Source organism: Arvicola amphibius, chromosome 13, assembly GCF_903992535.2.
Source record: "Arvicola amphibius chromosome 13, mArvAmp1.2, whole genome shotgun sequence".
Classification (NCBI taxonomy): Eukaryota; Metazoa; Chordata; class Mammalia; order Rodentia; family Cricetidae; genus Arvicola; species Arvicola amphibius.
The window spans coordinates 29,413,460-29,428,028 of NC_052059.1; the positions used below are offsets into that span (position 1 = coordinate 29,413,460).

General features: G+C 35.9%; 1 protein-coding gene across 3 annotated transcripts in view; it reads right to left on the minus strand.

The window, feature by feature from the left end:
* The window catches only part of Tdrd3 (tudor domain containing 3), a 155,051-nt gene that overhangs the window by 46,971 nt on the left and 93,511 nt on the right, over positions 1-14,569 (minus strand). For all 3 annotated transcript variants that reach the window (XM_038309981.1, XM_038309980.1, XM_038309982.1), the window contains exons 6-10: positions 14,463-14,534; positions 11,739-11,888; positions 8,875-9,015; positions 7,687-7,843; positions 6,730-6,855 (exon numbers count right to left, since the gene is read on the minus strand). In XM_038309981.1, the coding sequence (XP_038165909.1) occupies positions 6,730-6,855; positions 7,687-7,843; positions 8,875-9,015; positions 11,739-11,888; positions 14,463-14,534 (646 nt within the window). The remainder of the gene's footprint in view (positions 1-6,729; positions 6,856-7,686; positions 7,844-8,874; positions 9,016-11,738; positions 11,889-14,462; positions 14,535-14,569) is intronic.

Below are 14,569 nucleotides of genomic sequence, written 5' to 3' on the forward strand. Positions count from 1 at the left end.
GCCTGCAATGTCTGCACACACTCCAGGCCTCTTCCCTCCGGCTTTTCTCAGGTCTAAGCTCCGAATTCACTCTGAAAGCAACATCTTCCTAACTCTGGAGATTAGGACAGACTCCTCTAAGATCTCTGACTTCTGTTTTGTTTGCTACCCCTCTAATCTAACAGTGTCCAGCACACAGTAAGCTCCAAGTTAATATTTGGAATTAATAAACCAAACCACTCTCTAGTACCTTCTAAAATGAATTGCATAATCTGTTCTTCTGAGCTAGGTATATTTTCCAGGGTCAAGAGCACAATAATTTCATATTTAATATTCTCCTTAAGATACATATTCTTGAAATCTCCAAACTAAACTAAAGCAAGACAAAAAAAGAATTTTTTTCAATATAACAACAAAACATGCTAGTAAAATACAAAGCTATCTTAGCAAAAAGAACATCAATGTAGATTGAGAAAAATGAAATTCAAAAACAATGTTCACATATGGTCTGATAACACTGCCCTTTCAGTCCAGGACCAGCTCATCAGGTTACTAATGTGTAAGCTGAACCGAGTAGAAGAGCTTCAACAATTTTGCACAGTACACACAAATCATTTAAGATACTGATTACAGAAGATGGTGTAAACTGAGGAGTATATAGTGTATATTCCAGCAGACACACACTACTCCAAAGTAGGCATATATACATTACATACCCCCCAACACACACACATCTTTGACATCTCAAAAATCTCAACTTTTTTCAGTTGTACAAATTAGGATATTTTGTACAAATCCTTAAAGTATTGAGTACATTTTAGGATGATCTTAAGATCCTACTCTAAAAGTATGTTTAATCGTTATTGTTTCCTCTATTAAACGTATCTCTTCTGTAAATCTATTTTCTGATTCTGACTTAGATTATAAACTGTAAGGTCTGAAACTACTATTCCTACCAAAGATGCAAGTACAAGTAGTTATTAAATCATCATGTACATTTTATAAATACTTTATGAACAATAAAATCTTTAAAAAATTTTGGATGGGGGAGGTTAAAAGAAGGTTGGGCAATTAAGAGTACCTGCTGCTCTTCCAGACGACTTAGCCCACAGCCACCTGTAACTATGTTCTACGGGATCCAATGCCTTCCTCCGGAATTTGCAGGTACACACACAACACTCATGCAAACACATATGCACATACACATAAAATAAAATAATAAAACAAATCATAAAAAATACTTCAGAGTCACCAGGAAAAAATAATCCACCAATCTAAACCTGTATGTGATGGCTAATTTTGGTTGTTAAATTGTTGGATTAAGAAAAACATAGGGAATTTGTGAGGTACAACTCTAGAAGGACCGCTGAAGCTGTCTCTAGAGGCTTAACTGAGAGGAGGCCCACCATACCTGTGAGCGCTCCATCCTAACAGTTGTGGTCTGCACTACATGAAAAGGAAAACGAAAAGCCAGCAGGGCACCAGCATCCCCAGGCTCTCCCCCTTCTGTGCAGCCCAGATATGAGCAAACTGTCCAGTACTGCTGCTCTTGTGGCCATGCTTCCCCGTCACAGTGTGCACTTGCAGACTGAGACAAAACAACTCTTCCTCCTGTAAGCTGCTTGGTCAGAGAAAGCAGAAAACTAATCCACGTATTATAAAACTTCCATGCTAGACTGAATATGCTGTTCTGGATGACTCTCCTGGAAATATTGTTTCCACTGTCTATGTAGCACTCCATTATGGGATCCCCTGGCTTGTGTTCTGGACCCAGCACTTCACCACTTCTGAGCAGTGCAATCAGTGGTATGCGGGATTCAGCTCGAACATCTCACAAAAGCTGATTATTAAATAGTCACGAAAGTGTATGAGCTAGTTTTCCATGGCTGAAAGCCTGAAATCAGACACGGAAGGAGTATTTAATCCACATTATCAGCGAAATCAAAGAATTGGGCCTCCCCTGACTGCCCTGGGACTTCTGAGAGCCAGCACTCTTGCTCAACCGCCTTTGCTGCTTTTACACCTTGACTTGATCTCTAAACGCAACTGCTTGCTTGACCTCATCTTTGATCTTACAAACTCATCATGTGCCAAAGTTGAACTCGACTGCTCTTCCTCCCCAAGTAAACAGCTGCTCAGAATGCCAAGTCAGAGAAAGCTATGCATCAGCAAAAAATATCAAAACCCCAGTTCTTTAACTCTTCGAAGTGAGACATTTTCTCTCTTCCAGCATGCTTATCTGTCACACGGAAATCGTAACATCACTTAGTGCTGGCAAGCCTTAAGCACGGTTGCAAGAACACAGCAGTTCTCAGTAAATAGCATCCATCATTTTTTATAGAGAAGAAAATCTTAGAAGAGTAAAAATGAAAGAAAAGCCTGTGTTTTTAGCATTCTGAGAAAATAAATCCATATTTAATAAAATATCAAGGAAAATTAATTAGATATTATACCATAAAATAAAATGATGTAAATTTAGTGAGAAGTTTTCTTGATTAATAATTGCTATGGGAAAAAAATAAACCATGAGGGGAAAAAAAAAAGAATTCAAATTTGGACTTGTTGGTTAAATGAAAAAAAAAAATAATAATTGCTATGGGAAGACCCAACTCACTGTGGGTGGTGCCATCCCTGTGCAGGTGTTCGCCATGGGCAATCTTCTTCAGGTAACTAATATTCAATTATTTGATATGTAACATCCATACAGAAAATTTTAAAAATTCAGAAGAATGTAAATTTGGACCATTTTGAATTAAGCTAATAGTATGCTATTGAAACCACAGTCTAGAGGGAACTCAAAGACCTATACAATTTCTTTTCAAGGTATTTTATAGACTCTTAAAAATCTAAGTCCTTTTGGGGCTTGATTGCCAGTAAATTGTGGAGATGTGTGTAGCTTAGTGCTAGCTAAATTACTAGTTTAAGGAAATATCCGCACAGGCAATGCATATAAAATAATTAAGATTTCTAAAATATGCAGGCTGGAAATCACAAGAAACTAGATGTTCCATTGTGTGATAAAAGACCCTGAGAAACACCCTAAGGAGTGCAGCATTTATGTGGCGGAGACTCCCAGGTCACAGTCCATCAACAGCTGGAGATGGAGCTCAGCTTTCAAGCACTTGCCAAGTATACATGAAGCCCTGAGTTCAGCCGCCTGCTCTGAAAAAAGGCTTTTAAAGCTAATGCTGGAAGACATTTTCTAAGAAACGATCAGTTATTTCGGATGGAATATTTAAACCTAAAATTCAAGAAACGATAGCACACTTGGCTCTTCGAGAGGAATTGCGTATGATCTGAAAGTAAATGTATTAAAAACCTGTATTAATTTGACACACACAAAAGTCTTACATTTAAAAGAGAATGTTCACTCAATAAATTTGAAACACTACAGAATCTGACATGTTCAATAATCCTCAAACAAAATACTTGGGAATATTTGTATTTCACATTTTATCATGACGACATGACTTGGGGTGGACTATAGATACAAATAAATATCCCAGTGCTTTTAGCATGCCTACATTTTGACTGTTGTCTGCCATATGAAGTCGGATATAAAATCTTCAGCATTACAGCACTATGTCATAACTCAAAAAGATGCATATTTTATAGTGTTTGGAATTTCACAATTTTGCTTTAGAATAGCATGACCAATATGACTTAAGAAGACTATCCAAGACAAAACTTGCTAAGTGGGTTGGTTTTTGTCAGCTTGATACAAGTCTACACATATCTGGAAAGAAAGAATCTCAATAAGGAAATGTCTCCATCACACTGGCCTGTAGATAAGTCTGTAAGACGTATTCTTAATTACTGATTGCAACGAGAGAGCCCAGCTCACTGTGCGTGGTGCCACCCTGAGCAGAGGTCCTTATAAAGGAAAGCGGGGTGAGTGAGCCAGCCAGCAAACAGCAGTTCTTTGTAGCTTTGCTTCATTTCCTGCGTCCAGGTTCCCACACTGAGTTCCTGCCCTGATTTCCCTTCATAATAGACAGTGAACTCTAAGATTAAATAAACCCTATTTCTCTAAGTTACTTGTGGTCAAGGTATTCATCACAGCACTAGAAACCAAACCAGGATACTTGCTAAGCTAAATACTGACTTTTGGAAATCCTAAAATTAAACAATTTCCAAAGACAACTTGAACTGAAGTGAACTGAAACAAAACACAAATACTAAGAAAAGCTCCATTATTCAATAATGTATGCATATGAGTATGTGTGGTATATGTTACGTGTGTGTGTGTGTGTGGTATATGTTACATGTGTGTGTGGTGTATGTTACGTGTGTGTGTGTGTGAGTGTGTTACATGTGCATGTGCGTATGTGTTATTAAAAACTGAACTCGGCCTCACACATACTGAGCAAGTGCTAACTTGCTATTCCTCCTATTCACAAAGATATTTCTGAAGCTCCAAATCTGTGTACCAGTGAATTACAACTAGTCCTCATAGTGTCAGCTTCTACAAGACCCAAACGATGATGTCAAGATGAACTAAAAACAAATCATAACACTCTTCAGAAGACAGCTATCCATTAAGTGTTAGGAAGACTATTCTGAAAAGCATTTTAGATGCCCCTAAGAAAAATGTTCAACATTTGCTATCATCTGCAAATATCTAATTTAAAATGTAAGATTTCTGAAAGAATTCCGAGTAATATAGTAATATATTCCAGGCATTAATTCCAATTAAAAGGAAACAATGAAGCTGTAAAATACCTGAAAACCAGTTCAGTCAGTTGTCTCGACTGTTCTTTCCTATACACCCCAGGTTGCTTAAGAATATTGTCACTTAACAAGAAAGTAAATTAACAAGAGAAAGATTAACAGAAAGTATGTTAAGAAAAAAAATACACTTGAAGGGCACTGCAAATCAAGTTCTCCCATCAATCTTGCTGTCTTCACTGTATCCATGAACAAAGGACCAAGAGAACAGAGAAAACTTCTGTAAGCATCATAACTTCTGTCTACAAATGTATTCATTTATTGTGCATCTGTTTATTGTGCATCTGTTTACACTGAAGTGTAATAATGGGTCTCTTCTGTATGGTGTCAACATCATTTAGAGTGTGGGACAGAAAGCTGCAGTTGATGGACTCAGTGTCTGCTCAGCCAATATTAACAATAACAACACAGTAAATCAGCAGTACTTTCTCATCAGCCTGATTAAAGCATTGCCCAACCCATTCAAAACAACTAGTTGGCCTTATTTTAGCAATAAAGCTTTCAAGTAAAGGACTAAACATTATTACAGATTATAAATACGCCGACAAACATACTGTTATTTATGAGACAAAACAAACAAAGGAGCTTAGAAATACTTATTAAATACTTATTAATCGTTTACTTAGTGAATACTATCATTTACTTAATATAAACTTTAAAATGAGCAAAATATAAGAGGACTTAGCAGAAGAAATCTTAATATGATAATCAGATATGATCTGGCATATTTATAAACTTCAATAATATTTCATTTCCATATGCCAAATCACAGATGAGTTATATATTCAATTCAAGAAAAAGAAACAGAAAACGGAACTCATGATTTAGGAGTCACCATAAGATGCGAATGCAGGAGTCAGGGATAAGAGGCGTCACGAGAGGTCCTAATGGGTATTGAAAGAACGCGAGGTTAAGAACACTAAGAAGTCAGTCAGGACAGATGTGAAGATGCAGCGGAGAGTCATTCCTCTGCTGACTATGTAGAAGCAAAACCATGTCATGTTGCCTAAGATTTGTCCTCGCACAATGTGAAGGCTGCTTGCAGAAGTTGACAGCAGCCCCAGGAATAAGGAGCAAGAAAAAAGCACATCAGTCCTCCACCTACAAAGAACGATGTTACAGCTCACAGCAAGCAAGCCTGTAAGAGAAGCTTGACACTGGGTTAGCTCACCACTCCACACCCCCCAAAACCTTAGCTACAGACTCTGTGGTCTTTGTTACACAGCGATGGAAAACTAAGTTATCAGTCTTACATGAGCAAACACTGCTCTCTTCTCTCCTCTGTTACCCTTACAAATTTTCTATGTCAAATGGGGACTGTTCAAACACTATAGTATGTTTTCTATAGAATATATATAATCTATAAAATATATATGTATAAAGTATAAAATCTAGTGATAAACCCTGGTGTTCATAAAATATACATACTTAAATTTTATATTAAAAGCATTTTGCTTTCAAATTTATTTGGTTGAACAAATCTGAAAGAAAAGTTGATTTTAATCTTTTTAAAATAATATTTGAAAAAATTTAGCATATCCCATACTTGTAAAGATACATAGCTAATATACTTACTTCTTCTTCCAGTATTTATAGTACTCATTACAGTACACCATGTGAAGAAATATTACAGAAAGCACACTTTCAGGAACATTCTCATAAAATATATACACATGGAGAGAAAAGAAACAGTCCAACTGCACAACGATGCAGGTGACACAAGGTCGTGCTGCAGTGAGTTTTCCACCACCACCACCACCTGTTTACACACCTGGCTCTGGTCTCTCAGAGCTGAGGGTGCAGTGGTTTGCTGGTATTCCTCAATACACAGTTAGGAACAAAGGAAAACTGGCAGTTTTTTTGGATTGTAACAACTAAAACTTTCTGTGTCTTTGTGAAACAAAATTCGCTATAAAAATTCTAAACAACCATTCAGAATAGATATCATTTTGTACAACTACAAACGAGGTAAGTCTTTTAAAGAAATTGATATATTTTAAAATCTATTTTAAATTAGCCTACCTTCCACATTCAAAGTTCCCATTTTCGATTCCAAGAAATCAAATAATGTGCTTGGTGCTGACGGCCTTGCGTTTCCTAGGTCCTCTTCATCTTCAGATCGTGAGCGACCCCTGCCTTTCCCTCTGCCTTAAGGTTTAAAAGCACATATATACATGTATAATGTGTGAAAAGCAAAAGAGAAACCACACTAAACAGAACCATCAATCTAGTAAATACAATTGTATATGCATTTCTTCTCATCGTCTTTAGTGTATTCTATTTCTTATCCAGCAAAAATGCTTTAAATAAAGCTATTAAGAGGCACCTTTAATCTTTAAGAGGATCTGTCCAAGATTTGTCAAATGAACATGGGTCTCAGATTTGAAATAAATATGTGTCATTTTAATTTAAAAATATTTTAACTTAAAATGTATTTTCTTTCTACAAAAAAAGTAATGTTGAGTTACTCAAGCTTAGCGTAATTATAGCTGTGCATAACAAAGCTTTGTAAACACTTCTCGATCTTAAAGGTATCTCACAAATTCACATAATATTTAGAATACCACTGTATTAATTGCATATGTATGGTTATTTATTCATATGTATATGGATATTTCCCAGTCTGTTACTCAAGTGATACCACTTTTAAGATGTGACAATTAAAGGGTGAAACCAAGTAAAAGGTTCTGTTTGTTGATTTGGGGAGTTCAGAGACTGCTCAGTTTTTATAAAAATGGCACAGCTCTAGAAATAACTCCTAGAAGAAGGTAGTACGCATCACAGTCTCTCTTACTTGTCACAACTCTGCTATTAGACACAGTTTATACAGAGATAAGACACTCATGGGAAGCAGCCTCCAACTACCTCTATGGCTCCCAGCTTCATGCTCCTAAGAACCACAGTTACCGAGCATTACAGCCCTCGCGGCATAAACCTCAGCCTTGGCCCATCGCTTATCTGCTGGCACATGAACTGTACCTCTAGGAGGTGGACCCACAACAGGTTTCTGCTTATTGCTGTTTAGGAGTACATTCAATGCTGCTTCTAAGTTGTTGGCATTATCCATAAGTGCTTGCCTCGATGCTTCCTTACTGAAGCCCATTTCTGTTATGTGCTTCAGAGCTTTCTCATCTACCTGTAGAGAATGAAGAAAAAGCTACAGTAGTAACTATACACAAAGTCAGATATCCATTTTAATTACAGTATGTCTTTTAACTCAAAATTTTGTTCATAGCTGTTGGAACCTGGTCAAAGAAGGACGCATGGTGAGCAATGTCTCGGGACCTATGAGAGCCTCCAGGAAAAAAAGCAGAGGGTCTTTTACATCAGGTGCATTTTGTGATTTTGGGCCTCCTGGGTTAAACATTTACCCTCAATTCACAAGAAATGTTTATTCTTGTTGAATGTCAAAACATAGCTATAGAATCAAATCATGTGAAAGGATATGCTGATTGCTGTCCCAAATGAGTAAAGGATATGGCCTTCTCCCATGCTTCTGTGCTACAGAATAATCTGTAGTACAGGAGAGGCAAATGTGTTTACATGGTCTTTCCTGAGAATGCTCTGGGAAAGATCTACTTGGCCAATATTTAGTATGTCCTTACTGGCACTTACTTATGGTTTTTTTTTCTGATCATGTTTTTCTGAACTAATAAGCTTTCTTGGATAACTGCTTTCTTTGTTACATTCGTGTATAAAAATACACTGAAAGTGAACCAAAATCATCTACAGCATTACACTGTGATCCACTCCATTCTTTCATGTCCTTAGATCCCAGGTCCAGCAGAGAATGTCTACACAGGTCAACAAAAGTCAACAACAGCTAGGGAAAAACTGCCACAGTCAAACAACATTCCAACTTACTGCTTCTACACTAATACTCAAGGAAGAATCTGTACTATAATAAAGTTCCGTTGAAAATCAGAAATTACAAAAAATAAATAAAAAGTTTATGCTATATTGGAATAAGTTCTTAAGAAAATAAAATGGTAAACAAAAATGACCTCATTAATTTTCATGATAAAAAATGGAATTATCTACCTCCCATCTACTATAAGAAACATAATTTACATAGCACCTCAACAAAAATGCAAAGAAAAAACATGATGAAAGATTGAGGATATTCAAAGCACAGTATATTTTTCTGTGGCTGACTGCCATGCTTACCAGCTCTCTATAGACACCTTCATGCTTGCTCTCTGATTTGGAAGGCCTTTCCTTCGGTAAAACTTCCCTATTTCGGTGACTGACAGCACCCATATTAAGATTACTTCTGGCACCACCTCCACCTCCTCCAAATGTCTTGGTCTTTAGATAAAAGAAAAATAAAACAGACAAAAGCTTAATTATTTTTCACAAGTAAAAATAAAATAATAAATACTTAAAAATAGCATAGAGGATAAACATCTATAAGCCATAATATTTTCTTTCTACAAGTCCAGGCAAGGCATTAAAAAAGAAAAAAAATGCAAGATTTTACTTAAGTCACCAAAACAAACCTTTCTGTTCATCAATATAGACTAAAATAAGATGATATAAACATCATAAAAATTAGTTGCCCAAATTACTCTAGCAAAATATTTGAGTATGTCTTGGATTCAGGTTCTAGGACCATATATAAGCCAAGGTTATTCTGAACAAAGTACTAAACTGATCAGTAATCAATTAAAGTATGTCACAGTCTGATGGTATCATTATATAAACTTAGAAAGAATGCCATGAATGCAAGAGCAAAATCTGTTTATTAATTCATTAACTACATTCATTGTGTATGTAATTCCTTTCGAACAACATATAAAGTCTGAGTCTACATATTCGATCTTGAAAAATCAAAAAAAAAAGTATATAAATTTGAAACTTGATAACTTGATTTAATCTTAATTTTGTCTTTTCAAAATAATTATGGAAAAAAATAGACCATAAACATGACTGACTGGAAAGATAGAGTATCAAGGCTGAAAAGTATCCACGATTGATTACTAAATATCATTAAAAGAAAAATCTTAACTATATAATATTTTTCTGAGTGCTACATTTCATAAAACATTAAAATCTTAATAGTCATTCTTTACATCTCCTCTGATATAATGTCCTTTATCTCTCTGAAGTCCTCCCTAATTTCAAATTTTCTGAAACAAGCAATTTTGTTCCACCTATGGAGCTGCTATCTGTACCACTTATTCTCCTGAATTGTTTCAGCAATCTCCCATTCTGTCTACAATTGCAATCTTCCTTCTCTATGGCCAGTCTCAATGAAGCAACCAGAAGAAACCTTTTCAGATACCCGTTGGCTGACATTATTGCTGTGAGCAAGACATGCAAAAGCTTGTAATGTCTAAGAAGTACATCAACAGTTTGTAGGTCCTGCAATTGACCTTGGTCATCTCTCCTCTTCTGCTACCTTGGCTTCTGCTTTATCCAAGGACCACCTTGTTGTTTTCTATTTCTGCTCTTTTCTGTAGCTTTTGTTTTTCCATGGATCATTCTCCCTTAGTTTAACACATAGCTGACCTCCTTCAAACCATCAATCAAATTCCATTATCATTACATAATTAGGCCGATATATGAAACTGCTGTGTGAAATTATTTATATGTATTGTTATTTACAATCTAGATCATCCATATGCTACATATAAATTAATCAATAAATTGCTTTTGAGTAACACTGGACAAGCCCTGAGTTAGCTAACTTCAACAATCTCATAAACAAATTGGGTTTTAAAATGTTTCAGTCCTTGAAAGCTGTGAAGAAAACATATGATCAATTATAATATAAAAACTGAAGTACATTATAATGCTAACTATATAGTCCAATATATAGGCATTTGTAACTGCAAATAAAACCTTAGGAAGAAAGCTTGGAACCAATGTAAAAGGTTCCAAGCATCTTCTAAATTTTAAAATTTATAGCATCATTTAATATTTTGGGGGAAAATTAAAATATTTCATATAAAATATATTTAATGCATATAAGTGCCTTTGACTGAAGAGCACACTGAAGAATTCCAACACTAGTGATTACTGTCATAAAGGAGTGTCATAATTTGTGCAGTGCGTAGGGGCAGCTGTAGATATTTTGAGTTGACCAGTTATAAACCCTACAGCATCCATGACAGTTCACGGCTCCTCAATTTCACAGATGAAGCAAATTGGGCACAAAAGTTCATCATTCAATTCAGGACCATCAGCAGGACATGCTCTGGCCTGCCCAATTTCAGAGGCTTTGTGTTCAGCCCTACTCTAAACAGGAGATAGAAAGAAAGAGGAAGGACAATTGAATATCAATAAGCTTTCTGGTGAAGCATTGAAATTAAATAGAAAAGTGATTATTCATAAACCTTTATTGCATTCTGAATGCAGGAAATTTCAATTTTAATGAATAAAAAAAATTTAACCAACAAACACAAAAGTTAATAACAAAATCTGAAAAATCAATCAGAGAAAAAAAGCTAGTCCAAGTAAGCAAGAAATTCAAAACAAACTATTTAGCTAACCATAGTGTAAGAGAAAGGGTGGGTATATGCATGTAAATAAGTTCGTTATAAAAACATATATAGTCCTATGATTAACATTTGCTATAACTAATTAACATAAAAATAAGCTAACAAGACATATTTCTAATACATTAATTGATCATAATTCAGTCCTCAGAAACTTTAATTTTTAGAAGCAGGTATTATAGAGAGAGAATATTTTTATATTAAATGATAACTAGCTCAACTAAAAACAAGAAACCCTCTACTATGATGTAAAAGAAAAGTGTGTTATTTCATTAAGAAAAAAAAGGAGGCACAAGGATGGATGACTTGCTAATAGAAATATTTACTAGAACTTCCAAGATGACTTGGAAAAAGAACATACAAATCCAACAGGTAGGCTTAAATCCCCAGGGGAAGATGGCATTCTTCTACTTCTACAATATATAACGAGAACAAAGTAAGGATTCTTGGGGACTAGTTATGTAAAAAGCAGTAATGGCCATGAATAATTAAAGAGAATGCAATGGGAGAAATTTGGGAAAGTCATCTTACTTCTTTGCTCTTTGCGACCTCTGCAATTGCAGCCGTTCTCTGCTTTTCAAATTCATCATTATCATTTGTAGGCTTGACGGGCATGGAAACTTGCAACGTCTTTCTTCGATCAAGTTCTCTGCTATCCACCTGGACATTAGATGCACACTTCTGGGAAAATAAATTCATATGATTCAGGATTTCCAAAAGAAATTATAGTTCTTTAGAGAGAACTGGTTCTTCAAAAGAAATGTTTATATTTCTTATCATTGGTAAAAGCAAAATACCACTCCATCCAACAGATTAAAAAACAGTGGGAAGATGATTACAACATAACTTTTAAACAATTATAAGCTAAAGATTTTTCCTCTGTGTGTATGTGTGCACACGCACATGCATTTGTGTGTGTGTGTGTGTGTGTGTGTGTGTGTGTGTGTGTGTGTGTGTGTGTACATACATTACCTGAATGAGGCCACATATTTATAAAACATACTGGGATCCAAGACCCAAGTTTCATTTTAAGGTAATAACTTTAAAACAGCTGTAGATTTCAAGGTCTCTACATGAACTAAAACCATGTAAATTTAATTTTGTAACTAAGTGTTCAATTTCCACATTACACTAAAATATCCATGAATCAGACACTTGCTAACATGTTAACAAAATGCATCTGACCTTGTAGCAAAGACTAAAAATATGCTCTCTGTGCCAATTAAGATACAAATATGTTTGGTTTTTTTAAGTTTTGATTTTTAATCTCATAATTTAATAATGGCATGTGTCTCTGCCTGGAAACAGCCCCTGAAGTCTCATACACACCACTACAGGTCCTCTACAGTGACTGGGTTTTGTAGCTCATTAACAAGAAGGAAGGGGAGAAGAGGAAATTTCCTCAAATGTGATACACAAATACAGTGTGCTTCCTCCACAGTGAACATCTATCTATATAGCGCCACACAGCCAGCATCACCATCTTAACCCACCAACCATGCTGGGGTATGGTGCACAAGACCTATCCTACCACATAAAACTGTAATTCACATCTCAAAATTATGGACAAAAATTAAATCAGTAAGTATCTCTAGGGGTGAAAGTCATTTTTTATATCATAAGTAATTTAAGAAATAAATTCTATAAATGTTTCAGAAAAATTAAATTTTTACAGATATGTCAATTATTACCTTCAAGTATAAGTTACTATAATAATTTCACTGTCTCTTTTATTGTAGGCAGAAGGTTATTAACATGGACTTCCTATCTACTTTTATCTTTAAAAAGGGCGCGGGATCATGTTTTTTTTTTTTTTTTCTTTCGAGACAGGGTTTCTCTGTGGCTTTGGAGCCTGTCCTAGAACTAGCTCTTGTAGACCAGGCTGGTCTCGAACTCACAGAGATCCGCCTGCCTCTGCCTCCCGAGTGCTGGGATTTAAGGCGTGTGCCACCGCCGCCCGGCGGGATCATGTTTTTTATATACTTAAAAAATGCATGTGAAGCAGGAATTACTCTAATTTAAATCTGAGTATAGCTCATAAAAATTGTTTTTGGCTTTGTTTGAAATTTTGGTATTAAAAAGATATTTAGTTGGTATGAAGATATGAAATAAGATCAATTAATTGGCATCTTCATACCAATTAAGATATCTTTTTAATACCAAAATTTCAAACAAAATCCAAATAAAACAAAATACAAAATAAAATGTTGGTTTCAACTGCCTACTTTTGTGTCCCCAATTCACCTTCACTTTAGCCAGCATTCTCTAAGAAAAGTACAAAGTAAATACAGTTCAAAACTTTGGTGGTGGCAAAAAAGGCAAGGTCAAGAAACACAGGGATTCCTGTCGTCCTCCTCATGTAGAGGAGACTGCTGGAACACAGCTAAAGGCTGTGTACAGGAAGGAAGACACAAGACCCAGGCCAACTCAAGACCGCCCTGCAAGTTCCTCTGCAAAAGGAAAAGTAGGGCAGTTTAATGAGAATGCCCCCATGGGCTCACACGCCTTAATGCTCAGTACCCAGTTGGTGGAACTATGGGGGAAGGATTAGGAGACAAGGCCTTGTTGGAGGAAGTGTGTCACTGGGGGTGGGCTTTGAGGTCTCTAAAGTCCAGGCCATTCCCAGCTGGTGTTCTCTGCCTCATGTTAAGAGATCAAAATGGAAGCCTGTGACACTGCTGCCCCAGCACCATGCTAATCCGCTTGCTACTGTCTTCCTTCCCTCCATGACAGCCATGGACTCACCCTCTCAAACTGTAAACCCCAATTCAATTTTTCTTCTAAAAGTTGCCTTGGTCACAGTGTTTGTGCTACAGCAATAGAAAACTGAGAAATGGTTAAAAATTAAGGACTAAACATTGGATTATTGAGGTTCTATAGAAGAAGAATCTGGCTACTGTAGTTGAAAACATCAACTAGAAATAAATGAAATTTCCAACTGACATGAGGAATTGGATGGAGGCTGAAGAAAAGAATTTAGAGGAAAATTTTGGCCTATTTTTTATCTCTTTACTTTTAAAATTCTCATTTTTAAAAACTTGTTTTCCATTAACCTATTATACTTAGCTATAATTTGTTCTTCATACATAATTCTTAATTGCTTCAATCTTTGGGGTAGCAAAATTATTAAATTCCTTGTCCTTCATATTTCCATGTAACTCCACAGTGTCTGAGTAAATAGCACAAAATAGAACACAGCTTGAGCACAATGAAGAACATTCGTTCCTGAGTTACCGGCCAGAAGAAAGTCCTTACCTGTCCAAAAGGCAGAAAAGGAGGTGGACCACCTTCAGTTCCAATATTGCTTCTATTATGTTTTGATAAGCTCTGTTTAAAAACATAAGCAGTCATAAAGCATAAAT